This window comes from Ursus maritimus, unplaced genomic scaffold, assembly GCF_017311325.1.
Source record: "Ursus maritimus isolate PB19 unplaced genomic scaffold, ASM1731132v1 scaffold_24, whole genome shotgun sequence".
In the NCBI taxonomy this organism is placed as follows: Eukaryota; Metazoa; Chordata; class Mammalia; order Carnivora; family Ursidae; genus Ursus; species Ursus maritimus.
The window spans coordinates 30,549,711-30,576,624 of record NW_024424897.1 but is presented as its reverse complement, the minus strand read 5'-3'; the positions used below and the strand labels follow the sequence as shown (position 1 = coordinate 30,576,624).

Below are 26,914 nucleotides of genomic sequence, written 5' to 3'. Positions count from 1 at the left end.
CCACCCAGGTGCCCCAAAAAAAAAAAAAAAAAAAAGCTTAATTTTAAAAAGGAAAGCAAATAGAAGCATAAAACATATGCTGCTCTGCTCCTTCTCTTTTCTCTCATTATATCCTAGGTACATTTCCATGGCAGTATATTTGGAACTACCTCAATAGGGATTTAATTGCATAAATTTCGATACAGTGAAATTCTATATGACCATTGGATATTCACTAATTTTATTCAATTAAATCTCTGTTGATGGCTATTTACTTTATTTCAGGAAACATTGTACAGGAGTCTTTGCTCATAGTATTAATCTATCTCTAGGATAAATGCCTAAATACAGAGTTGCTAGGTCAAAGGGTACACGAAAAAAAAAAGGGTACATAAATTTATGATTTAGACAAATGCTGTCAAAGACCCTTTAGAAGGTTTTAAAGGGTCATTTGACAGAAGAATAGGCCCTTTCTATAAATTTTCGCAGTCATGAACATGGCAAAATACAGATAAATACACAGAATTGGGTACCTACCACCCAGTCTTATCAAAATAAATGTTAATACTTTGGTTCTGAGTCTTAGATTAGATCTGATCAGATTTAATCGGATTGTATATCTAAGACTCAAGCTGACTCTTAGATTTACAGTTTAGGATTAATCCTTTGTCATCACTCTAGGTTCCCATAGTAAAGGGAATGGTGGCATTTCGCTTATCTCCAGGAAGGAAAGAATGGGCAGGCAGGTACTTACGAGCCACCTGCTGCTTGGGTAACTTTCTACTTTTGGAGTAGCAGTCTTCAGACGGGGTAAGTCACTCCCCAAGAGTACCCGAACACTCTCTAAGGAGAAACAGGCATGCACCGTTTTAAGAAAATGAAGTTAAACATCTCTTTCTTTCACCTGAATTTCTTCCTAAAGCTGATTGACTGAGAATGTGACTGCACTTTCTGTTCTCTCAAAAGAAATGTATCTCTCTCTCCTGTTCCATCCATATAGCCTCACTGGCATCTACTTTATTGGTCATTCATTTCTACCAGGTATTATTAAATTTACATTAACTTTAGGGAAAAATGTAGTGCATTCTACTGTAAATAATGCTTATGACAGCAATCACTGATACGTAAAATCCAGCAATGCCCTGAACTTGAGAACCGCTTCATTCTATTGGGATTAACTCCTTTCTCTTAGATACTGGTGTGCTCTTTTGATTCAAATGAGGGCTTATAAACATAATTGATTTCAACTATCAGATGAAATTGCTGATAAATCCATAACAGTTCACAAATGTCCATCTCCCTATCCGTGAATATGCAAGTCTTTGATTACAATCCCCATTTCAAGGCAACTGTCATTTTTACCCGAGTTTCATCTAATTTTAGCCCCAGAAACCAGGCACCTCTAAATATAAGAGTAAGGATATCATCACTAAAGTCTTAGTGAAGCCTTCCCAGATATTGAGAATCTAGTGACTTGGTAAACACTCCCTTAGGAAGTCAGGTGTTTGTTTTTAACATTTCTTTGTTACATTTGAACAATTCTTTGTTTTTAACATTATTGAACATAACTGAATTGTTGGCTGATGGAGTACTGAAAATAATTTTTAAAGGAAGATCGCTAGGTAACTTTAGCATGTAACTTGGCGGGAATTTAAGGAATTGGCTGACATTACCAATGACATAAGTCCTTCTAGTCTTATCTACTTACGTAACAAACAAGTTTTCTTAGGGCTTTACATCTATAAAAACAAAAAATAGATCCAGAATTCATGTGGAACCCTGTCTCATTTAGGAATATTCATCTAGAGAGACTTGGACTAATTAAAAAAAAAAAAGCACACAGCTCCATTTATTTCATTAATAGGTATGTTTCCATGTCCATTTTATTTTCCCTGTTTAATAATTATGTACCAAAATGTGTGATATTTTGTGCTATTTTGATCATAATAGTAATGATAATTCAATCAGAAGACCTACAGCATAAGGTTACAGGAAAACAAAACTTACCAAAAAAAAGTTTTTTCAACGTTTCCACTGACTACAAAGTATTAGCACTTACTAGTCCAATGACTTTGGGTCAGTAGCTTAATCTCTCTGAACTTTAAAAAAAAACTTCAACATGGGAATACTAATAGTTTATAATTCATATCTTTGTCATAAAAACTAAAGGAATTAATATACAATGTGAGAGAATGGAAATTTAAATGATGTACAATTTTTGATTTACTTACCTAGTGGCTAGTAAGAGGGCTTATTTTTATATTTTAAAATATGGATGGTGGTAGGTATTATATTGCATGGGTCTCTAAATTCCACTGTGATTAATGGTTTTATTTTAAAACGTCAATATTTACAATAAGCTAGGAATTGCTTCTTTTCCAACTCCTTACAATGAAAAATTTTGTCATTTAAATGTATTGGGAGTTACTGGTTTTTGAAATTCTTTTCCGTATAAAGCAAATATCTTAGAGGACAACTACTGAGAAGTGCTTGTTTATCCAGAGAGCTGCCTAAATTCGGACCCTGCGCAGAGCTCAGCGGGAAAGGAATTCATTTAGACTCTTCCCTAGCCCAGTGTTGAACAGAATTGAATCGAATCAACCCGGCTGGGCGTTCTTGCCGGTCACGGAGCCTGTAGTAGCCACTTGGAGCCTATAGGGGGCATACGTTAAAAGGTCCCAGGGGGCGGGCCGCCGAGCACGCCTCTCGGTAGCCCTGTGGTGTCTCTCGGCTTCCGTTGAGCATCGGGCAAGATGGCGGCCTCCGAGACGGTTAGGCTACGGCTTCAATTTGATTACCCGCCGCCAGCTACCCCGCACTGCACGGCCTTCTGGCTCCTTGTCGACTTGAACAGATGCCGAGTGGTCACGGATCTCATTAGTCTCATCCGCCAGCGCTTCGGCTTCAGTTCTGGGGCCCTCCTGGGCCTCTACTTGGAGGGGGGGCTCTTGCCCCCAGCCGAGAGCGCGCGCCTGGTACGAGACAACGACTGCCTCAGGTGCGCGCTGCGCGGGGTTGGCGGTGGCGGGGTGGGCGGCGGGCCGGGGACGCGCCTGCGCACGCCCGGGGCGCCTCGGGCCCCTGGAGGCCGCGCGTGGGTATGGGGTGGGGAGTTGGGGTGGGCGTGGGGTGGGGCTGTCAAGCTGCAGGTTCGTGAACCCGGGAGACGCTGATTGGTCTAGGTAGGTTTGGGGCTCAGGAAGCCGCAGGGTAAGGAGCATCCTTCCCCGAGTGCTTCTGAGCCAGGTGATTGGTGGACCAAACTTGGAAAGACCCTGATCTTGTGCGTGGGCCGGGCCTCTGTTTCTTTCAGCCCTGATTTAGCGGGCACTCACTGAGACAGTGTTAACGTGGGCCTGATGCACGTCAGAGCCTGGCGGCTCTCAGGGTCAGGTGCCGGGGACCCAGACAAAGAGGAACAGTCGTGTTTCCTTCAAAGCGTGCCGTTCGTCCTACTTTAGTGCTCCTGCGAGTTCTTTTGAGACTTACGGTGTCATTCTTGTCATACGTGGGTGTTTTGCGGTTCTTTTAAATAGGTGTTCGGGACCTTTTGGGTCGTGAATTGGAAAATAAAATAGTTTTAAGTAAGCTTTTGAAAATTAAAAAAAAAATGATACCGAGATGAGTATCAAGAAGCCATTGTGGTATGAATTGCCCATGTGTGGTTGAGTTGTCTCAATAAAATGGTAAGACATGATCATATCGGTTTGGACTTTTAGACTAATTTACTCAGGGTTTCTTTTTAAAGCTTCAGCTACAATGAAAAAATTCTAGAGTTATGAACCAGGCTACTTCCTCTGCCTGTTCTTTGTTAAATATTCTTTTCCTTAGAACATAATGTCAGATCCGTGAGATTTCTTCAGAACGTCAGGGAATTCAGTTTGGAACAATACCTACATCTTTGTGTGTGTGTCTCTCTCTTAAAATCAGGAATGCTGTGATTTGTTAATGTTTAGCTGTTTCTAAAGACAATTTGAAATCGTCCAAATTTCAAAAAAGAGTTCTTTTTCCTTTTTCTTTCACTGTAATGGCTCTCCATTATTTTTGCAATTCAGGGACTACTTCAATACTACAATTCAATTGCAAGGACTGCCTCCCCTCCTATTAAGTTTACTTTCTGAACTATCCCCTGCCTAATAAATTAATAACTTCCTGCTCACTAACTGCAGTTACACCTCAATTAATGAATCATCTGGGAATTATACTCCTTATAGTGAAGTTAATGTCAAAAGCAAACCATGAAAGCTGTTATAGGAAGTAAATACAGCACAAGGGCAGGCAGAATTTCTCCCAGAACACTTCAGAGGCGTAATTGTGTGTGGTAAGAAATACCTCTGCAGCTGGCTTTGGTGGTAAGTGGGGCAGACCTTAGGAAAAAACTGAATGTGGAAAAATTTTGTGTATTTTTGTGGTTGCCTGTTTTCAATCATTCTGTCTTCCAACAGATTCACCTTTCTTCAGAGCTACAGAAGAAAACATAGTGTCTTTTCTTAAAGGTTCCTACTATTGTTGGAGTGGACAAAATAACTAGTTTCTTGTTTCTGTATATTACCTTCTTGTGTGATGCAGGCAGTCAGCCCGGATAATTATACTAGGTTGTGCTGCTAAGTGCAGAAGATGACTGAGAAGGGAGAGATCATCGTGGAACACAAATGGTCAGGGAATTTCGCAGTTCCTTGATGGACATGTTGGAAATGGAAATGCTAGATGGCCCAGGAGAGTTGTAGATTCAAGAGCTAGCCTGACTCCCTGAAGAGATAAGTCTGACTACAGAAGGATTCTGTAGGGATTGCTGGGAGTACTGAGAGGCGGAGCCAGGTGGTGGGAGGCTTGAGAGGCCATTTCCCCATGGCCATTTCCTCGTTCTCTCAAGCCCCCAGAATCTGACTTTTTCTGCTCTGACAGATGAAAAAAAGTTATACTTCAAGATAGCTCAAGGTAAAAAGTCCCTTATTTCTCTTCTTACGTATTCTTCCCACAGCCTACTCTCAAGAAGTGCCCTCAGTTAGGTTTGGGGTCTATCTTCCCAGATTTTTTCCATACACATGCAAACATATATCGTTTTTATTTATTTTTTTATTTTTTTATTTTTAAGATTTTATTTATTTATTCGACAGAGATAGAGACAGCCAGTGAGAGAGGGAACACAAGCAGGGGGAGTGGGAGAGGAAGAAGCAGGCTCATAGCAGAAGAGCCTGATGTGGGGCTCGATCCCAGATCGCCGGGATCACGCCCTGAGCCGAAGGCAGACGCTTAACCGCTGTGCCACCCAGGCGCCCCTCATATATCGTTTTTAAATACACATGTCATCCTAATAAACATATTGTCCTGCACCTCACTTTTTTTTTTTTTAGGATTTTATTTATTTATTCGACAGAGATAGAGACAGTCAGCGAGAGAGGGAACACAAGCAGGGGGAGTGGGAGAGGAAGAAGCAGGCTCATAGCAGAAGAGCCTGATGTGGGGCTCGATACCAGATTGCTGGGATCACACCCTGAGCCAAAGGCAGACGCTTAACTGCTCTGCCACCCAGGCGCCCCCTGCACCTCACTTTTTTACCTAACGTATCATGGGTATCTTTTATTTGAGTGTATATAGTATGTAGTGTACATCATTCTTATTTTTTATTTTTGCAAGAGAGAGAGGGAGGGAACAAGCGGGGGGAAGGGCAGAGGGAGAGGGAGATGACGCAGGACCCCGGGATCATGACCCAAGCCAAAGGCAGACGCTTAACCAACTGAGCCACCCAGGTGACCTGCGTCATTCTTTTTAAATGCCATGTAGTATTTTTTTACATGACCATGTCCATTTCTTAAACCAACCTCTTACTAATGGGTGTTTTAGGTTGTTATCTTAGTTCATTTGTGCTGCAATATAAAAATACCATAAACTGGGTAGCTTATAAACAACAGGAATTTATTTCTCACAGTTCTAGAAGCTGGGGAGTCCAAGATCAAGGTGCTAGCAGATTCAGTGTCTGGTGAGGCTAGCTTTCTGGTTCATAGATGGCACCTTCTCACTGTGCCCTCGCTATGGAAGGGACTAGGGAGAGCTGTAAGGGTCTCTTTTATAGGAGCACTAATCTAGTTCATCAGGGTTCCACCCTCATGACCTAAGCACCTTCCAAAGTTCCCACCTCCTAATTCCATCACCTTGGTGGTTAGGGTTTCAACACATGAATTTTGCAGGGACACAAACATTTAGACCATGGCAGTTTTTTTGTTTTCGGGTTTTTTTTTTTCTTTAAAGATTTTATTTTTAACTAATCTCTACATCCAGCGTGGGGCTCAAACTTACAACCCCAGATCAAGAGTCGCACACTCAATCGACTGAACCAGCCAGCATGCCCCCCCCCCCAGGCTATGATGGTTTTCTGCTTTTCACTGGTACATACTGCTGTAGTGAACATTTTTGTACGTCCTTGTGTACTTGGGCAGTGGTTCAACAGGATACATTCCTAGAAGAGGTACTTTTGGGTCAGATTTTAAACTTTGTAATAAGTAATGTCAACTTGGCCTCCAGAAAAGTTGTACAGGTCTGTATTTATGCCAACAATATATGAGTTACTTTTGTTCAGTGTCGTGTGAAAGGTAAGAGAGCGGAGTGATAAAGAGTTCAAGGTCTGGAGTCAGAACGCTAGGTTTGAATCATGACTCATTAGCTGTGTTCCCTTGGTCAAGGACCTTTACCTCTCTGAATGTGATAATGCAGTAGCCAGGCAGGAGGGAGGCTACAGGGAACTGAGGGGACCCAAAGGGGGTGCAGCTCTATGTTTTCATTCTCTTTGTTGAATTTCACCTCCATTTGGTGGGACAAATTCATTAAAAACCCTCCATGTCCTGCCCTCAGAAGACTAACAATTATTGTATTAATAGGGGCGCCTGGGTGGCATAGCGGTTAAGCGTCTGCCTTCGGCTCAGGGTGTGATCCCATGTTATGGGATTGAGCCCCACGTCAGGCTCCTCCGCTATGAGCCCGCTTCTTCCTCTCCCACTTCCCCTGCTTGTGTTCCCTCTCTTGCTGGCTGTCTCTATCTCTGTCGAATAAATAAATAAAATCTTTAAAAAAAACAAACAATTATTGTATTAATAAAAATTAGAGTTAATATTTGGATAGTACTTGCTTGGAGCCTGGCACTGCTCTAAACATAGATGATAGCTCATCTGAGTATTACAATAATTGTCACTGTCCCCATTTTTGCAAATGAGAAAGGTGAGGTAATATTTAAAAATTTTACTTAAAGTGGCAGAGGAAGGATTTGAATCCACTCACTTTGGCCTTGGCAGGCAGTGGGTTTGGGGTCTCAGGCTGTGCAGCTGGGTGTGGCTGTATTTCTGTATGATAGAATCCTAGAAGTGAAGTTGCACATTTAAAGGGAGTGCCTTGCATTTTGGGGCACCTGGGTGACTCAGTTGGTTGAGCATCGGACTCTTGGTTTCTGCTTAGGTCGTTATTTCATGGTCCTGAGACTGAGCGCGCAGTTGGGCTCGGTGCTCAGTGGGGAGTCTGCTTGACGTCTCTCTCCCTCTGCCCCTCCCCCCAGTTGCTCAGGCACGTGCTCTCTGTCTCTCAAATAAATAAATCTTAAAATAAATTAATTAATTAATAAAGGGAGTGCCTCGTAATTTGATACCACCCAGCCTGGCCTACAAAGAGTTTGCATGAACAGTGAAGGTCTGTTCTAAAAATTTCTTGGAATTAAATCTCTTTTATTGCTAATTTCATAGGTAATTCACTTCTCTTCGTACAAGGACAGCTACATTTGTTTCTGTGATCCAAGTAGAGAAATGAAGGACATTCCCAGGGCAAGCGTACATTCTTAAAGGAATGGTAGCTCAACAGACCCTGATGAACCATTTCATACTCTCTGATGGCAGCTTTTACTGTGTTCCAAACGGAAGTGACTCTCCTCTGGAATATAGCAGATAGTGAGCGAGGCTGTAGCCATCACGGGTCGCACCTTTTTGCCCATATCCACAGATCCGATGCCTTCAGAATAGGTGAGGGGATGCCAAGGGCTGCTCTTGAACGTGTGGTGGTCGCACAGGCTCCTCTGAAAGGCAGCGGGTGCTGTGTTCCGGTGGGTTAGTAAACCACGATGACTGAACTGAGAGTCTTGCAACCACTTCCAAAGTTTGATGGGAAATTTGGTCCTCACTGGTTGCCTCAGGATTGAAGCATGAATCGTAACATTGCTACAGGTAAAACAAATTGATCAAGAATGTCAAGGGACAGTCCCAACACTCTGTAAGCTCCTCAGTAGTTCTTAGATTCACAGGATGCCAGCCTAGGTTTTGCCCATTTGAGAATTGCTTCTTTGCTGCTGGATGCTGAGGTCCATCCTGGCAGTAGAGGCTTTTATAAATTAAATCCCTGATGTTTCACACTTTTATTTCTCTCTTTATCCTGGTATCAGTAGCTTTGATTTTACTTTGATTTGTATGTGTTTGTGTTTTTGTGTATTCTGAAGAGTATCTGTGGGTGTTTTTTTCAGCTACCACATTGTGCTAAATCACAGGATTACTGTCCCATAAAAAAATTGTTTTAAATGCTTGTGTCTTCTTATTCCCCAATTATACTCTATTTTCAAATATGATTATCTAATCTTTCTGTGGTCACTAAAAAACTTGATGAACTGTATAGCTTGATACAAACTGTATAGCTTGATACAAATACTTGATATTAAAAGTATAATGTCTGTTTTTAGCAGGCAATTTGAAGCACCCACTATGTACGTGACATTGGGGACACTCTTAGCTTTCCATCATTGGACCATACATCCTAGAATTAGCTGTTGCCAGTTCATGGAACAACAGAGTTTCTTTACTATAAAAGTAATTTTGGATGGAGTGTGTGTTAGGGTTCTCCAGAGAAACAGAAACAGTAGGAGATGATAGGTAGGTAGGTAGGTAGGTAGTTAGAAATAGAAACAATAGGAGATAATAGATAGATAGATGATAGATAGATAGATAGATAGATAGATATGAACTTCTTATAAGGAATTGGTTCATGAGATTATGAAGGCTGAGAGGTCCCAAGATCCACAGCTGGCAAGCTGGAGACCTAGGAGAACTGATGATCCAAGTCCGAAGGCTTGAGATCCAGGGGAGTTGATAGTGTAAGTTCCAGTCCTAGTCTGAGTCTGAAGGCGGGAGAAGGCTAAAGTCTCAGGTCAGACAGTTGGGCAGAGAGAAGGAATTCCGTTCAGGCCTTCAGTGGATTGGGTGAGGCCCACTCACAATGGGGCAGGCAATCTGTTTGACCTAGTCTACCAATTCCAATGTTAATCTCATCTAGAAACACCCTCACAGACAAACCCAGAACAGTGTTTAACCAAATCTCTGGGCACCCATGGCCCAGTCAAGTTGACACATAAAACTGAGGATCACGGAATATCATGGAATTTTATGATGGCTTGTCACTATCCCAGAGAAAAGAATTGTTAGAAAAATTTTTCCTACATTTCAACAGAATAAAAGTAAAATCTGATTTTAAGAAAAAGCAGCCCACATTTAAAAACAAAAATGGATGCTCTGCATTATCACCGTTTGGGACAGGCAACGTAATAGAGTGGAAAGATCGTGAACTTTGAAGTTAGACAAACTGTCGTTTGAATCCCATTTCTGCTGCTTATTAGCTGTGGATCTTGGGTTGGTTACGTGTGTGAACTGTCATTTTGTGATCTGTTTTAAAATGAAGGCTACCTCCTTCATGGTGCCATTTAGATTAGAGGAAAGGTCTAGAAAATATTTGGGATGCAGTAGATACTCAATAAATAAAACCAGTCATTTGAAAGTTGACCATAAGTGATACCGTATAGGCCATTTTGTCAAAAAGAGTCTTTTATCCTTAAGTGATTTGACATTTTTTCATTGCCTGGCATTAGGGACAGTGTGCAGTCATCTCAGTATATAACTGTGTCCTGGAGACGCGCTTACGAGTTCCTCACGGCGGCTTTCTCTCGTTGTTTTGATAGAGTTAAGCTAGAAGAGAGAGCAGCTGCGGAGAATACCGTGACAGCCAAGAATGGTGAGGATAGCCATTTATTACCTAGAAAAGCAAAGAAGAGGGCATTTAGGTTGGAAGAGGATGAAGAAACTGAACTAGATTACAAAAACTCAAAGAAGCATTGGAAGAGGCAAGAGAACAATAATGATGAGAAGACCTTGGATCTAGAACCAGAAGTTGTCACGGTTCTGAGTGTGAGGAAAAAAAGCAAGAGGAAAAACAAAGCCACGTGTAGTGTAGTGGATGGTGATGACGAAGAAACCAAAAGAAAATCACCAAAGAGAAAGGAGAAATGTGAATATAAAAAACAGACAAAGAACTCCAGGTCTTCCAAAGCCCAGACATTGAAGGACTGGGCCACCCCGAACTGTGGTCCTCCGAAAGGCTCGGCTGCTAGGAACAGCCTTGTCAAAGCCAAAAGGAAAGGGGGCGTGGGCATTCGTACAAAAGATAGTCCCATTTCCTCCTCCGAGTCCGAGTCTTATCATGAATCGACCAGCGACGGCCTCAGCCACGTCGTCTTGGAGGTCAGAAATTCCTCAGAGAAAGTATCAATGGAGTCGTCAAAGGAAGGCCCTCCTACCAAAAACACAGCCGCCACCAAAGTGGCCGCCAAAACTGGCTTTCACTCCGCCGCTGTCAAGGGCAAGACAAGCAGAGCATCGTCTTCGAGTTCGGACTCTAGCTCAGAGTCCGATGACCAGTGCACGGTGTCCAAGAGCGCCCCGGAGCGCACCGCAGGCTTCCTAAAGCCAGTAGGCCTCTTTGCAGGCCGGGGCTGTCCGGGCCCGGGGCCCTGCTCTCAGGCTCCCGGTGCTGCCGCCTGGAAGCCTTCCGATGCCGACGGTGCCAGGCCCGCCCCTCCTGCTGCTCCTCCCAACGTGACTCTCCTCGCCAGTTTGGGAAGAGGCTGGGGGAGAGGAGAGGACCTTCTTTCTTGGAAGGGGGCGAGGGGTCGGGGGATGCGGGGAAGAGGCCGAGGCCGAGGGCAGGCCGTTTCCTTTGTGTTAAATAGAAACGCTGAGTATCAGAAGCACCAGCAATTAAATGAAATGGTCACAAATTCATCTACTATCATCCAGGCAAGTATTCTTTCTCCTGAGCCTACCTCTTCCCCTTCTCCCATGGGCTGTGTCCGGAGTGGATGTCACGGGTGCGCTCTTTCCCGCCAGTAAGAGCCCCATGACCGATGCTGTTTTTCAGAACCCAGTAGAGACACAGAAGAAGGACTACAGCTTGTTACCGCTGTTAGCGGCTGCTCCGCAGGTTGGAGAAAAGATTGCGTTCAAGGTATATTTTACAAGCACAGCAATTACCACAGGAAAGATTATCCTCCTTCCAAATAAACTTACCCATTAGCAGCTCAGGATTATATATGTTTATGTCCATAGACCCTTTCCAGATCGTGTCTGTCCTGTTCTTGGGCCTAGCATGTAGGAGGTGCCTACTTATTGTTTAGTGAGTGAATAAACATGGCTTAGCCTGGTGTCTGGAACATAGTAAGTGCTCAATAAAAAAGGCTCTACGGATCACCAACCCTCCCAACATCCTCCCCCAAACCAAAGAAACCTTTCCCGCTGGACCCCCTGTTTTGCCGCAGGTTCGCAGTAGGGCCCCCAGGGTGGCGGGGTGGGTTCCCCCACCCGGCACATTTTCTCGGGCGGCAGAGGGGAGAAACCGAAGAGTTTGTTTATTTGTGGGCTCTTTCTTCTTTTGTAGCTTTTGGAACTAACGTCCGATTATTCTCCTGATGTCTCTGACTACAAGGTAAGGCTTTTTATTTAAAAATAACTGTTGGTATATTAAAGAAGCCAAAGTCATATTTCGTACTGCTGATACGGATAATTTTGATTTTTTGGAGTAAATAATGTTGTAAACTAGAAAACGGGAGCATTATCAAAATGTAAACTTTTTAATAGTATCACTGTGCAGCGCCCAGTGTTGTTTTTCTTGCGCTTGGGGATGAATGTTGTAGGACAATGATGAGTTTTAACTTTTTTAAGTCATTTTTTTTCTAACCAGCTTAGACATTCACAAACTTATTTGAATGCCACTCCCCCAGGATCCTAAAGGAAATAATAAATAGCTCTCAGCCAGAAAATTTGATTATTTTCATCATAGGAATCTCTTCTATATAATTGTGAATCACTGCAGATTCTTATGGTCTAACATGGCCCCTTTTGCATTATCCGTTAACCACAGGTAATTCACAAATATTATCCTTGGAACTTATTCACGACACATCTGTGTGGGACTTCACATTGGCGTGAGCTTTATCATAGTTCAGTAAGAGCTTAACTCCAGTGAGATTACAGAATTACGTATTTCCTTCCCTTTTTCACCCATTCAAAATTTTGTTAAAATGCGTAAATTTCTTATTTTGATGTAATATATGGAATAGAAGTCCATTTAAAAAATAATAAGTGGTAATGTTAACATAGTAATACAGAGAAAGTACAAGGAGATTCGATTTAATCTGAGTTGATACCTTGGGAGACTTTTTTTTTTTTTAAACCTTGGAAGACTTTTAAAATCCTGGTAAGAACCTTTCTTCAAAAGCAGACTAGAAGAATCAGTTCATGAAGGGGTTTGGTAGGTCAGTTCTGGGTAATTGGTGTTTTATCATGTTTTTCATCTTAGCCCCTTAATATAGGTGACACATAAGTTATCATCTAAAGCAGGATATGGAGTGCCCGGGTGGCTCAGTCGTTAAGTGTCTGCCTTTGGCTCAGGGCGTGATCCCAGGGTCCTGGGATCGAGCCCCACATCAGGCTTCTCTGCGGGAGCCTGCTTCTTCCTCTCCCACTCCCCCTGCTTGTGTTCCCTCTCTTGCTGGCTGTCTCTCTGTCAAATAAATAAATAAAATCTTAAAAAAAAAAAACAACAGGATACTTGTGAGTGAAAAGGATTAATATTATATTAACTATCCTGGAAGGAAATGTAAATGGACCTGTCTTGGGCAAACCGGGATGTTTTGTCACCTTACGGTAGGTAAGGACTTTACTTCTGTGATATATGGGGAGATAGCTAAATATGGAATTAATACATACTACTGCCTCTACGAAGTATGAGTCTAGATGATACTGATTTTTAAAAATGCATATTAAATCGATGTTGGTCACCATAGTTATTACCTTGGAAAGCTACTTGCTTACTTTCCCGGTATTTTTAGAACTTTCTGGATATTATTTTCAAAACCATTTGCAGAGTGAAAATCAGTCCCAATTTCTGCTTTGACCTCAAGTGCTGTTATCTAGCTTGATCACTGGCTTTATTCCCGAAGCTTGTCTTCAGAAGTCAAATCTGTCTTCAAAGAATGTAGTCTCCTCCGCCCTTGACCCTGTGTCACGTGTACATACCTACCTGCAGGATTATAATCGCTGCAGGTGACTGGGTGACACTACAGAAGTCAGTGCAATGAAAGAAGAATTTATTGCTTACATTTCCCGAGAGAGCGGGGAATGCCATGTCATGCAGGCCGCCGGGGGAAAGCGCCTAGACGTCATTTGGTGGCGGAAACAGGAGTGAGGAGAAAGCCTGTGCCAGGGCCTTTATTGGGCTTTCCTTGGGATAGGCAAGCCAGGATGGGGGAAACAGTTTAGGATTGGCTAGTTTGAATATTTAGTAGGCTTTGGGCTATAGGGGCTGGCCCTAGTTGTGTGGTGCTTGCCTCTGGGATGATTTAAACCAGGGAAAATACTGCCTTGGGAGTTTTATTTCTCCTACAGGTTGATTTATTTAAAATTTTTTCTTTTAAGATTTTATTTATTTATTTGAGAGAGATAGAGCATAAGTGGGGAGTGAGGAGGGGCAGAGGGAGAAGGAGAAGCAGACTCCCTGCTGAAGAGGCAGCCCAGTGTGGGGCGCCACCCCAGGACCCTGGGATCGTGACCTGAGCCGAAGGCAGACGCTTAACTGACTGAGCCACCCAGGCATCCCCTAAAGAAAAAGTTTTAATATTGAGATAAAATTTATATAACGTAAAATTCACCATTTTAACCATTTCGAAGTGTATAATTTGGTGGTTTTAGTATATTCTCAATGTTTCACATATTGGTTTTTGACTTGGACTTTTATTTTTGAAAGGAAGGAAAAATACTAAGCCACAATCCAGAGACCCAGCAAGTAGATATAGAAATTCTTTCATCCTTACCAGGTGAGTCTTCTAGAAAAGAATTTGAAAATTTAGGCTCTTCATATCAACGTTGGTTTCTAAATAGCTTTTATACCCAGGAGCTGCTCTCTGCCTTCGCCTCAGTGACTAACTCTCCACTACCCCTTGTCCGCACAGAGCAGCCCTGGGGACCAGTGCTCCCCCTAGTGGAGGTGTGTGTCTGCTAAGGGTTTTTGGATTTGTTTCCAAAACTGTTAGGCAAGCTGTTCTTACTCCTATAATTATGTAATTTCATAAAAATTATGTAAACTGATGAGCACTGATTGCAAAAATAATTATTTCTATGAAACCCAAATTGAATGCTGACCCAAGAGCGTAACTAAGAAATTTATTGAATTACGTGTGGGGTGGATGTGCCAAAAGAGATTGGGGGAATCTGGTAAAAATCTAGGAAGGTTCTGAGCTCAGACTGCCTTGCTAGTATTTGCATTCTTGCATCCCTTTAAAAAAACTCAGAACTGGAAATTGTAGAAATTGCAGACAAATATTAAGTATAGGGTTTATAAAAGAAAGATAACTCTAGTCAGCAGGCTCCTAAGACCTACTGTATTTCAAAAGAATTGGTAAATGAGCATACTTTTGTGTGTTAAGTCAAAATAAAATGTCTGAAGTTTATGTGCATGCACACTCGCACACGTCGTTTCAGATGCTTCCCTGCTTTATCCCTGATTCACCTCACCCATCATCGGTTCTAAAGTCTGAGACTAAGAGAGCTTTTGCTGTATATGTGGCTTCACTTGGGTTGCGTTGTAGGGGTTCCTGGCCAGAGAGCAGACCCTAAGGCAATTAAAATCTTAATAAATGATTAGCTATAACTTAAATTGGTTTTCCAGCTTTCTTCTGATTAGGTTTTATTTGAAGAAGTCCCCCTTCCTAGGAATGGCGGTCAGAGGCGTTTGTCCATGGTCAGACTCCATGGACGCAGCCTGAGCACTGCTTGTCCGGTGATTGGCAGTGAGAACATCCAATTAGAACTGGTCTTCTCTGGAGCTTCTAGAAGTGGCTTTATGTGTTCACTAATAGAAATACAGGTAGTCCTCGCTTTGCATGGTTCTGATATATATATAGGAACTTTAGTTACCATGGTTTGGTTAAGTAACACCAGTTCCCAGCGATATTCGGTCTGCTGTTAGCTGTGAGTACTGCATCAAGTTCTGCTAGCTTTTCGGTCCACAGACCACTGCGTCAATAACAGGTGGCCATCATGAGCAGTGACCAGTCACGTCACTTCGTGTCTTCTGGCTCCTGGTGATTGGTCCCCGTGCATCTGTTACCCTGTCCCCAGACACACTGCAGTACGTATGGTTGTGCTGCCTCCTTGTCTCCCTGGGATAAACCCACATGGCACTGGCATTTTACAGCAATGGATGTTGAGGTAGGGAATTGGTCAACAAAGCTGAAAGTACAACAAAGAAACAAAGTGATGATTCTGGAGGTGACATCCAGGTGGGGTTCAAGTGAAGTGGGGTCAGAAGAAACAGCTGGCTGTAGGCACGTTGGCACTACAGTCCCTGTGAACTTCTTGACATAAATGAGGAAGGGTGGTGGTGACAAAAGGGATGAAGAGGTCCCCAAAGTGACATCAGCAAAGACATCAGAGAGTTGCAGAAAAGAAGCGAAGAAGCTCTAAGAGCTATTTCATGATGATAAGAGCTCAAAGGATGAACTACTGAGAGCTGATGCACACTTAGAAGGGGTCTGCTGCTTCTGCCAAGTGTAGAAAGGGTTCTCACTCTGTGTCGTTATGCGACAGGAAGGCAAGCACTGTTCAGACCACCTTGATAATAGCATGTTCTTTTCTTTTTTTTTTTAAGACTTTTATTTTTAAGTCATCTCTACACCCAAAGCAGGGCTCAAACTCATGACCCCAAGATCTAGAGTCGCATGCTGTACTGACTGGTGCCTGGATAAGTTTCTTAACAAAGAAATAGAACACTAATTCTGTCTTTCTGGTGGTTTAGATTACAGTGTACTACATAAATATTAGTTTTGCTCTTTTTCATCTCCCAATACAGTAGAGGTTTAATGTTTTGACAATTTTTAAAAATGTCATGAGACCATCATAATTTTCCCCACTGATTATTCAGATTGTTGTACATAATTTCAGCCTGCGTGGTCATTTTTATGACCCCGCACTACCGTACAAAGCGAGGACTGCTGTATTACCAAGTAGTAAGTATGTTTAATTTCTGACGACAGAGCAAGATAGACAAATTTTGCAGAATTCAGTTTACCTTTCCCACCTGGAACATATCAGTTATCTTTTGGATTATCTAATGGTTACACATATTCTTTTCTGAGAGTACTAATAACAGTGTATCAAGCTCATTTCTTTTTTTGATGAAGGAAAGATTGCTTCTGATAAATGGCCACGAAGCTCCTGTCTGCTGTTACAGGGTTTTCTAAGGGTCTCCTGTCACTGAGCACTCCATACTTTCATGTGCGTCCCAGCCTCCACATCAGCGGACAATTTGTTTGTGGTTGTTTTTCTAATGATATAAATTCCCTGTAGAGGAACATTTTCACTACTGGGAAATGACTTATTGTCTCTCCTTCCTACCGTCTGGTTTCAGCCATGAAAGAACCTGGGAAATTTGATTTGGTTTATCACAACGAAAATGGAACTGAGGTAGTGGAGTACGCTGTGACGCAGGAGAAGAGGGTAGGCGTGCTTCTCTTCTTGGGATTGCTTGGTCGTCCGTTCTCTCGACTGGCTACTGGTGGTCTGGAAGGTGACATCGCAGCTTCCTGAACTGCCTATATTAAAGTCATAAAAGATCTAGGCCCTAGGATCCCTGGCCTGCCTACAGGGTGGCAGTTTCGGTGCCCAGTGCCAAGTTAGGGTGCCATCTTGGATCTCAAAGAGCCTACATGACAAGTGCACAAAGAACAAAGTCTTATTGAAGACTAGAGAGCTGCATAAAAGCATAGTTATGTAAGCGTTTCAGTAGAGAACGGTAGCGTATTTAAAAAACTTTTGAGAAAAGTATATATAGTATATAGCTTGAAGGATTGTTGTAAATGAATATACCCATGTCACCAGCACCTAGGTCAAGAAGCAGAACATTAACAGCCCCCCCGGAAATCATCATCATGTCTCCTTGCAGTCATTACTATCTCCCAAATACTACCATGATTCTGACTTAGAACAGCATAGATGGTTTTGAAGAATGACATAAAATGATGATTCTGTCTTTTGACTTCTGTTTAAATCCTTAAATTGCCATTTTAGGAAATATCTGGTTTAGGGCTTTTAGGCAGCCAGACTTCCAGAGTTGCTGGCAATGCCTGGCTCATTAGGCTATGCTAGCATTAAACTAAATAGAATTTATATTTAAATGCTGCCTCTTACGGTGCTTATATTTGAAATGTTATGGATATTATTCTGTAACTTTTAGCATTGCAAGCTCACATTTTAGAAATGTAAACTTGTAGAAACCCTAACCAGACTATGTTTTGCTTTGTCTTTAGGATAGATGACACTCTTAGAGATTTATTCCAAAACACATTTTTAGGGTCTGTGGTAGGATCAGCAGATTTGGCCAAGTCTCCTGTACTTCTTTATTTGCAATGTATGCCTCTTCACTTTTTTGTTGAAATGTATTCTTGGAAACTACATTGGAAAATTAAACCTTGGAAGCTTTCCTCTCTATGCCTTACTAAATAGGGGCTTGAAGCAGAGCTTGTCATTACCATTCTCTGGCCCTAGATGGCCCTCTTGATTCGTCCACGTGGCTGAGTTCGCATTTGTTCGCTCTTGGTAAACCGTGAACCACCTAGTTTTACGCAGCGCAGGATAGAGCTGTGCAATGGAGCGTAAGGAGTCCACTGATAACCCTTAAGGGCCACAGCTGCCTGTGAAGAGTCTGTGGGCCGCTGAGCCACAGTGTCCTGTTGGGCAAGTCCTCTTGACCCTGGGTAACCGGCTGCCTCACACCCCGGCCCGTCCCACCCGTAGCCCCACTTGAAATGAAGGAAAGGTGAAATGTGTTTAGTGTAAAGTGTAGCTGCATTCTAGGTAAACAGTTCTTCTACCCTAATTGAACTCAGCTTACTGGGACTCAGATCATTCCAGGTCTTCAGCCATTCTGCACAAATGGAAATTTACTTGACTGAAGTTTTTAAACCGATTGAAACGTGTATGATCTCAAAATGAAGCCTCTAAACCAAATATTTTGTGTTTTTCCTCAGATCACTGTTTTTTGGAGAGAGTTAATTGATCCAAGATTGATTGTTGAATCTCCGAGTACCATACCAAGTACAGAGCCTGCTTGAGGATGACCTCTCCACCTCATAGTTTATAAATGTCTTGTTTGTGAGAGTGGCTATAACCTGAACTTTAAAAAAAAAAAAAAAGATTCGAAAGTTGTATGCATTTTTTGTTCACTTTACTGCATAGGAAAAAAAATCTACCTCATCATTTAAAATAACATGGGTGTTGCTTTTTGTAGATCTTTTTTTTTTCTTCTTCCAAGGCTTAAATTCAGTAACAAAATTTAAAACATGACATTCCCTGCAGGCATTGTTATATATCAGTATATATGGTTTCTTCTCTTTTTTAATTTATTTTTTGACCATCAAGTAGCCATCGTCAGTAGGAGTTTATAACACCAAGTACAAGAAAATGCTGCATATCTTGTCTCAGTAGGTTTTATTAAGTAACGTTTTAAAACATGAAAGCATGTTACTTGACCTAATTTTTTAACATTCAAGTTGTTCCATTAAATATGGAACATCTTATAAAATGCAAGTATTTTATACTTGTAACTGTCAAGAATTAAAAAGTAGCTGGGTTTGTTGCAGGCGATGAGTTAAGGAATCCTTTCACATTTTTCTCAACTTTAAAATTGAGGATTTTCAGAGCCCTGTGTAGAGCAGTGAAAATAAGACCTCGTGTGTTTGCCTGGGACGAACTGGTGTTCCACCTAGGTGAGAGGGTTTGCTGTGAGTTCAGACCAGGGAATGTGTTATCTTGCTACAAGATCCCAAGCACCTGGCTGAGTGCGCTGGAGTGAGGACCAAACAGAAACTTCGGTTTCTGTTATTATTCAACACAAAGCTAAAGTGGCTAAATCTATACTGTGAAAATTGCTTCCTTTTAACAAAAGACCAGGTTCCTCCTTCAGCTTTGCAGATTTTTAAATAAAGTCATATTGAACTAAACTTCCATGCTGAGTCATCATGTTTAGTGGACTATTGCAAATCGCTGTCTTGTTTCACAATAACGTGAGAGATACAGAGGTTCTGGAACAGGAGGCCGTGCTTTGACTGAAGAGTCTGGTGTTGCAAAGTTCAGTCCAGTGAGACTCAGATCTAGGAGCTGTTGGGCCGGTGATGCAGTCTACTTTTAACCTGCACAACATTGATGTGTATCAAGTGTCGATTTATTGATTTGTAATGAGAAGTAATCCTCCAGAAAGTGTGAGATCAGTGTGAATGATGGGAGGTTGGCACTGGGGTTCTTGCATAGCGTGCTTTCTTTCCAGGGCCTGAAAAACAAATGAAGGTGACCTAGTAAGCGCCAATAGGCATATGAACAAATGCTCAACGTCATTCATCATCCGGGAAATGCAAATCAAAACCACAACGAGATATCACCTCACACCTGTTAGAATGGATATTATCAAAAAGACAGGAAATCAGGAGTGTTGGTGAGCATGTGGCAGAAAGGGAATCCACTGTGCAGCCACTTGGGAAAACAGTATGCAGCCCTATGTTCGTTGCAGGGTTATTTACGATAGGCAAGCTACGGAAACAAGTGTCCATTGATGGACGAACGGATACAGAAAATGTGGTATATTTATATGTCTGTACTTTTTATTCAACCATAAGAAGGAATGAAATCTTGCCATTTGCGACAACAAGGATGGACCTCGAGGGTAGTATGTTCAGTGAAATAAGTCAGACAGGGAAAGACAGATACTGTATGATCTCACTTATATATGCAATCTAACCCCCCCCCCCAAAAGGAACTCAGATACAGAGAACAGATTGGTAGTTGCCAGTGGTAGGGGGTGAGGCCAAATGGGCAATGGGGGTAAAAGGTACTAGCTTCCAGTTATAAAATAAGTCACAGGCACATAACGTACAGCGTGGTGACTCTAGTTAATAATGCTGTATTCCATATTTGAAAGTTGCTAGGAGAGTAGATCTTAACAGGTCTCATCACAAAAAGTTTTCTGTAACTGTGTATGGTGGTAGATGTTAACCTAGGTTTATCGTGGGTTTTGTTTTGCAACGGGTGTATACAAATACCGAGTCATACTGTGCACCTGAAACTAATGTTGTATGTCGATTATACTTCAGTTGAAAAAGATAATTAGTAAACATTGACTAGATCAAAGAGAAGTGTTGACCTCAGGGTGTTTTCCTCAGATTATAATCAATTTCTCGGTTTCCTTTTCCCTCCGTAGTGGTGTTTTTCAAACGACAGATAGCAGCCTCCTAGAAGGGTCATGATGTCAAGTGAGGGGTCGTGACCTCTTTGAAAGATGCATTACGATAGGAAAACACTATCCAGTAAATTTCAGTTTTCTTTATAAAACAATTTACAGGGGCGTCTGGGTGGCTCAGTCAGTTTAGGCATGGCCTTCGGCTCAGGTCATGATCCCAGGGGCCTGGGATCAAGCCGCTTGGGGCTCCCTGCTCAGTGGGGAGTCTGCTTCTCCCTCCCCCTCTACCCCTCCCCCCCGCTTGTGTGTGCAAGCTCGCTCTCTCTCTCAAATAAATAAAATCTTAAACCCCAGAATTTATATATAGTTGTGTGTGTACTGGATCATTATGTAAAATGTAGCTGTATTTATTCATTTATTTTTTTTTTAAGATTATTTCTTAGTGAGAGCGAGAACACAAGCAGGGGGAGCAGAGAGGCCAAGGGAGAAGTAGACTCCCCACGAGCAGGGAGCCCGATGTGGGGCTCGATCCCAGGACCCTGAGATCATGACCTGAGCCGAAGGCAGACGCTTAACCCACTGAGTCACCCAGGTGCCCCTGTAGCTGTATTTATTCTTGCTTGAAATCAGATCATTGTCCCACATGGAAACACTATAAACTATACAGTTTATTCCAGGAGTGAGACAGAAGAGGGGAGATGAGGGAAGGTGCTGGGCTAAAAGTACATGCCAGAGACGAAGTCTTTGCCTCACTTGCCCTGGGTTGGTGGTCCTGTTCTAGATGCGGAAACAGCAAGTACTCAGACGCCAGCTCTGAATATTACAGGACTCAAGTGGTGACGCATCTAACTTCTCTCAACGTCATATTGAGTCACTCGCCAAAGACCACACAGCTAGAGGAGAGCGTCTAGTGTAATTTCAGAGTAGTGTTTTTCCCCAAGGTGTTTCAGTGGCTGTCCCTAAAGCTGCCGTGTCCTGGCCTGACCATAAGCAGTAGGGCGCTCTCCACACCCTCCCCCCACTGCCGCCTGTGTTGTTGGGAGCAGGAAACTTCCAGCTCATGACCTTTCTGCCCCCGAGACTTGCTTCGGTCTATCTTCAGGTTGTCTGTGCACCATTACATTCTTTTTTGTTTTTTAATTGAGTGTCTGTTTTTATGATTTTTGTTTAGATTTTTAAAATTATTTTAAAAGAAAAACTGCACATATTACGTGTGTTCCATTTGATGAGTTTGAACATACGGATACATTCACGAAACTGTCACCACGATCAAACTAATAAAGCATCACCTCCAAAAGTTTCCTTGCACCTTGTTTTGTTCCTGTGCTTGTTTTTTGCGTGTATATGCATGTTAACAAGGCTTAACACGAGACCTACCCTCCTAAGTTTTGATAAAAGTGGAATCATGTAGTATTTGTCCCTTATGCCTGGCTTATTCACTTAGCATCGGGCCCTTTGGTTGATCCGTGTGGTTGCAGATGACAGGATTGCCTTTTTTCAGGCTGATAATACCCTGCTGTTTGTGGGTACCACACTCTTTATCCATTCATGCGTGGGTGGACATTTAGGTTTCTACATCTTGGCTGTTGTAAATGACGCTGCCATGACCATGGTCACCGTTAAATTCTAAACCGCTTTAGCTCTTAAGACATTCAACTCTGTATACAAAGACTGTGACCCTTACTCAATCAGTGCAATATCCCACTGGATCTTTTTTCCCTTCTTGTGAAAACTGCAGGCTCTCCAACTCCATTCACGTCCCTGATACGATTGATCTCTTCTTTGCTGTCCTCATCAGGGGCGCGGTGGTGGTAACTTCTTACCTGCTAAGTTTTTTTTTTTTTTTTTTTTAGCTACGTCCAAACCTGGATTCGTTGGAACATTCATTCCCAACCCTTTTTCACTTTTCTGAAGGGATGACATCACAAAAACCCTTCCCAGGTGAGAGAACTATGTACTCTCAAAATGTAGGTACTTTTTGGTTTTAACTTCTTTTTTAAAGATTTTATTTATTTATTTGACAGAGAGACAGCCAGCGAGAGAGGGAACACAAGCAGGGGGAGTGGGAGAGGAAGAAGCAGGCTCCCAGCGGAGAAGCCCGATGTGGGGCTCGATCCCATAATGCCGGGATCATGCCCTGAGCCGAAGGCAGACGCTTAACCACTGTGCCACCCAGGTGCTCCAGGTTCTAACTTTTAACTTCCTTATTTATACCTAGAAGAGCTGTTCCAGACTTTCTCCTTCCACCCAGACCCTCCTTCCCCCATGAGCTCTTGCCGCTCGCAAAGAGGGGGAGGACCGGCAGGAATCCCCTTCCCTTCACAGTAATGACTGTACTGGTTGGTTTTTTCTTCCGGGGCCTCTGTTCTCAGCACTGGCTTGCAAAGCCTCCTGGGTCAGCCTACATCCGATTAGGAGAGAGAAACCACCCAGATATTCAAACAGGAAAAGTTTAGTATCAGGAATTACTAACTCCAACAGGGACTGGAGTAATGAGGGACCGGCCAGTAGGAAACGAAGAGGGCGCTAAGGGAATAGCAGACAGGAGAAGCGGCCACTCCTGGGGCTGAGATAGAGCCCCCAGGGAAGAGTCCCCAGGACTCCCCGCCCGCCGGCCCCACCCCCCAGCCTCTCATGATGAGGCGCTGGTGAGGGTCATGGCCATCCAAGTCTCTGTGATGCTGTCCCGGCAGAACTTGCTGGAAATCTGCCCTCTCCCACACATTTCATTATGTGGTATTTTAAAGTTACATTTATTCATATTGCCAAATATCCGATCTCGTCACACCAGTCTCTAAGTATTAGGAAACTCACTATAGCAGGTACATGTCCAAAATTCTAATTTTTGCTGGAAAGCTCACATCTTTTCATTGGCAACCAGCACAGTCAGCGGCTCCTGGAGTGAGGGGCTCGCTTCGCGCGCTGCAGGAACCTGCCTGCCAGGCCCGTGTCTGAGCCACCAGGGGCTCCGTGCGCCGGTGTCTCGCGTCACCGTGGCGCTCGCGCAAAGCGCGGCTGTGGGGCTCCGCACGCAACGCGCCTCTCCGTGAGGAAACCGCCGTTCTCCGGCTTGCGGCAGCAGACGTGCCTTCGAAGGTCGCGACCGCGTAACAGGCGCTGTCCCCGCTCTCTCAGGGGCCTCGTTTTCCGTCCCAGCGGACGTGTGAGGCCACGCGGTTCCACGGCTCCGCTGGCTCTGGGGTGCGGCGGTGCCCTGCTTTCGCACATCGCTGCAGGCGTCACGCAGAGAACAGACGACACCTTCGTGGTGTTGACCTCGTGCGCCCCCTGAAAGCGTCTGGAGGACGCGCAGGAGGCCACAGACGACGCTTAGAGACCTGCTGGCCTCGAGGAAGGAGACAGGTTTTGAAGTCAGGGTTGGGGGCCCCATCTGAGCCCCGAGACAAAGCGAGTGTCTTCATGACTACAATGGGCCTGCCCCGCCCTCGGCTGACAATGAAAAGTCAAAATAATGTTTGCAAAATGTGACGCTATTCAGGGAGGGTTGGTCTACTCTTAAGCCCCTCATCAGACTCAAGAGAGGCTAACTGATAAACTCCAACTCATTTACATTCAGAAAGAAAAGTCACAACTGAGTGGGGGGGGAGATCCTGGGGGGGGAGATCGGGGGAGGGGGGTGATCCATGCGATCACCTTGACGGCGGACTCACTTCACCGCAAAGTGACGTCAATTCAGTCAGAAGGATCTGCTAAACATGCCCCCAAATCCTGCATCCCGCTGGAAAATGTTCTTGCAGAAACAAGAGTGTAGTTACAGTGAGCGCCCAGTTGCTCGAACAATCCATGGGAGTGTGACAGCTATGACCAAGGACTCAAGGGGAACTAAAGCTCTGGTCAAAGCCATGAGTCAAAGCCGTGGGTGCTTACTTGGGGCACTGGAGGTCATGCGATGTTCAAGGCAGAAGCCACCCTCAGAATAATGAAGCCCAATCCTCCCCCTACACCCGCCCCCCCCTTTTTTTTTAGAGATCGATTGATTGATTGATTGATTGATTTTAGGGGGCTGGGCAACAGGAGACGGAGAATCTCAGGCAGGCTGTGCGCCGGGCTGGGCATGGAGCCTGACACGGGGCTCGATCTCACACCCTGAGATCATGGCCTGAGCCACAGCCAAGAGTCGGTTGGGTCACTTAACTGACTGAACCAGCCAGGCGTCCTCTGAATCCCCTTTTCACACTGACAACAGAGCCAGAGAAGTGACACGGCAGAGGCAGGATGGGGTTAGCGTGTGCGCTCTACCATGGGATGGGCCGGTACAACTTCTGTCTCTCTCTCTCTCTGTGTGGTCACTGCCTTCGACCAGCCCGGCAGCCTCCGGCAGCCTCAGCTTCCTCAGCCCGGTGCCCACCCGCAGGAGTGGCCAGGACTGCGGGAGAGAAGAGCGCACGAGAAGGATTTAGAGCAGGGCCTGGCACACAGTAGGTGCTTGTTGAGACATGAGTTGTCATTTATTCATGTTCCTGTTATGTGGCTTGCCCAAGGTCCGGCTCTGAATTTTGGGCAGAATTTGAATTCCCTTCTTTTGAATTTATCTTAAATTTTTTTTGAATTTATCTTAATTTTTATTTTATTTTATTTTTCTTTTTTTAAGATTTTATTTATTTATTTGACAGAGATAGAGACAGCCACTGAGAGAGAGAACACAAGCAGGGGGAGTGGGAGAGGAAGAAGCAGGCTCATAGCAGAAGAGCCTGATGTGGGGCTCGATCCCAGATCGCCGGGATCATGCCCTGAGCTGAAGGCAGACGCTTAACCGCTGTGCCACCCAGGTGCCCCTGAATTTATCTTAATTTTTAAATTGTATTTTCATCTGTCAGAAACACCTCACGCCATAGTTCATGTTACAGTGGCTATGTTTACATGTTCCTTAATTACATCTTTGTTTTATTTTATGTTTGAAGGATTTTATTTATTTTTGAGAGAGAGAGAGAGCACGCACGCGAGCAGGGGGTGGGGCAGAGGGGGAGGGAGAGGGACAAGCAGACTCCCAGCTGAGCGCGGAGCCCCTGTCTCAGGGGGGAGCTCGATCCCATGACCCTGGGATCATGACCTGAGCTGAAGCCAAGAGTCTGAAGCTCAACCGACTGAGCCACCCTGGCACCCCCTTAATTACATCTTTAGGTAGGAGCAAGTCACCTAATACTGATCAGTGATGCGTTTATTCCAGAAGGCTTGGGAGATTTCTGCTCTGACTCCATCCGTCCATTATCTCCAAACCGTTGTGCTTATCCTCATTCCTGAATGGTGTAGTTTGCCCCTGTGGCTTTAGCTTCTTAAACACATGATCCCCACTTTCAAAGACGGTATACTAAGAACACAACTCAGGGTTTTTTTATTTGTTTGTGTCTGTTTCTTTTCCTCCCCCAGCGAACAGGAGAGAAACGTCATTTGGAGATGAATAGTGGGGGCTTACAGGAAAACACGGACAATGAAACCCCAGAAAAATGCTCTGGGGGCTCTGATGGGATTGGTGATTAGCTCCTATCCCCGGTCATCTTGTTAACCTTGCAGCAATGCAACCCCTTGTGTTGAACAACTGGATTTGGGCGACACCATGATAGGGTTTTACTATAAACAAATGTGGCTACAAGGTAATGTATGTGGTTTTTTGTTTTTGTTTTAACCAACCAACCATGTGCGAGTCCAGAGGCTGGACCACAGGCTGTACGGGTTACCTATCTCGGCCAGCGCGTGTCTGCTGAAACCGGTCAGCCTCACGGAGCTCCACCGTCAGGGCCAATGGCACGTGCCAGCGCCTTTGCTCCTGGGCGGAGTCTGCCGAAGAAGCCTGGTTGAGCCGTAAGGGGAGGCGCCGCGTGGGCTAAGCCAGGACCGTGCTGCATCCGTGGGTCTGCCGATCAGCAGCCTCCACTTCCTGGGAGCTGATTAGCAAAACAGGGTCTCAGCCCCACCAGACGGGTTGGATCGGAGGATGTATTAGCAGAACCCCATGTGCCACGTGCGTGTGAAGCTCTGGGACGCTCTGAGTCAGGGGAGGACACAGTTGGGACTTCGGCGCTGTTTCCCGCTCATCAGACTAATAAAAGTTACTCCTGCTTGACTAAACCTGGTGTCGGTGAGGTGTTTCTTAGGGGCTAACCTGGCAAACCTGAGATTCTCTTTCTCTGTAGAGGGAAAAGGAAGTGACACAGGCTGCCCCAACAAAGAGCTGGCTCAGGGCTCTCAGAAGGATCAAGGTTTTATCTTTTTATTATTTAAAAATTTTGTTTAAATTTATTTATTTATTTGAGAGAGAGAGAGAGCAGGGGGAGGAGCAGAGGGAAGGAGACAAGTGGACCCCCACTGAGCACAGAGCCTGATGTGGGGCTCGATCTCACCA

General features: G+C 44.0%; 1 protein-coding gene and 1 long non-coding RNA gene across 4 annotated transcripts; both read left to right on the top strand.

Moving 5' to 3' along the window:
• The first annotated feature begins 2,671 nt into the window (after positions 1 to 2,671).
• On the top strand, positions 2,672 to 22,639 carry COIL (coilin). Of its 3 annotated transcripts, none has more exons than XM_040640874.1 (7): positions 2,672 to 2,977; positions 9,956 to 11,069; positions 11,191 to 11,277; positions 11,707 to 11,754; positions 14,074 to 14,143; positions 22,407 to 22,494; positions 22,578 to 22,611. In XM_040640874.1, the coding sequence occupies exons 1-6, from the start codon at positions 2,733 to 2,735 to the stop codon at positions 22,463 to 22,465; spliced, it is 1,623 nt and encodes a 540-aa protein (XP_040496808.1). In that variant the 5' UTR covers positions 2,672 to 2,732; the 3' UTR covers positions 22,466 to 22,494; positions 22,578 to 22,611. The 3 variants fall into 3 exon arrangements, with proteins under 3 accessions (XP_040496808.1, XP_040496807.1, XP_040496806.1); XM_040640872.1 differs by lacking the exons at positions 22,407 to 22,494; positions 22,578 to 22,611 and adding exons at positions 16,735 to 16,823; positions 18,353 to 19,324 and having other exon boundaries at positions 2,678 to 2,977; XM_040640873.1 differs by having other exon boundaries at positions 22,407 to 22,639.
• Positions 22,640 to 22,666: 27 nt separating this feature from the next.
• On the top strand, positions 22,667 to 26,640 carry LOC121105024. Its single transcript, XR_005837454.1, has 2 exons — positions 22,667 to 22,729; positions 25,942 to 26,640. It is a non-coding gene; the product is annotated as an uncharacterized LOC121105024 (long non-coding RNA).
• The last annotated feature ends 274 nt before the right edge of the window (positions 26,641 to 26,914 follow it).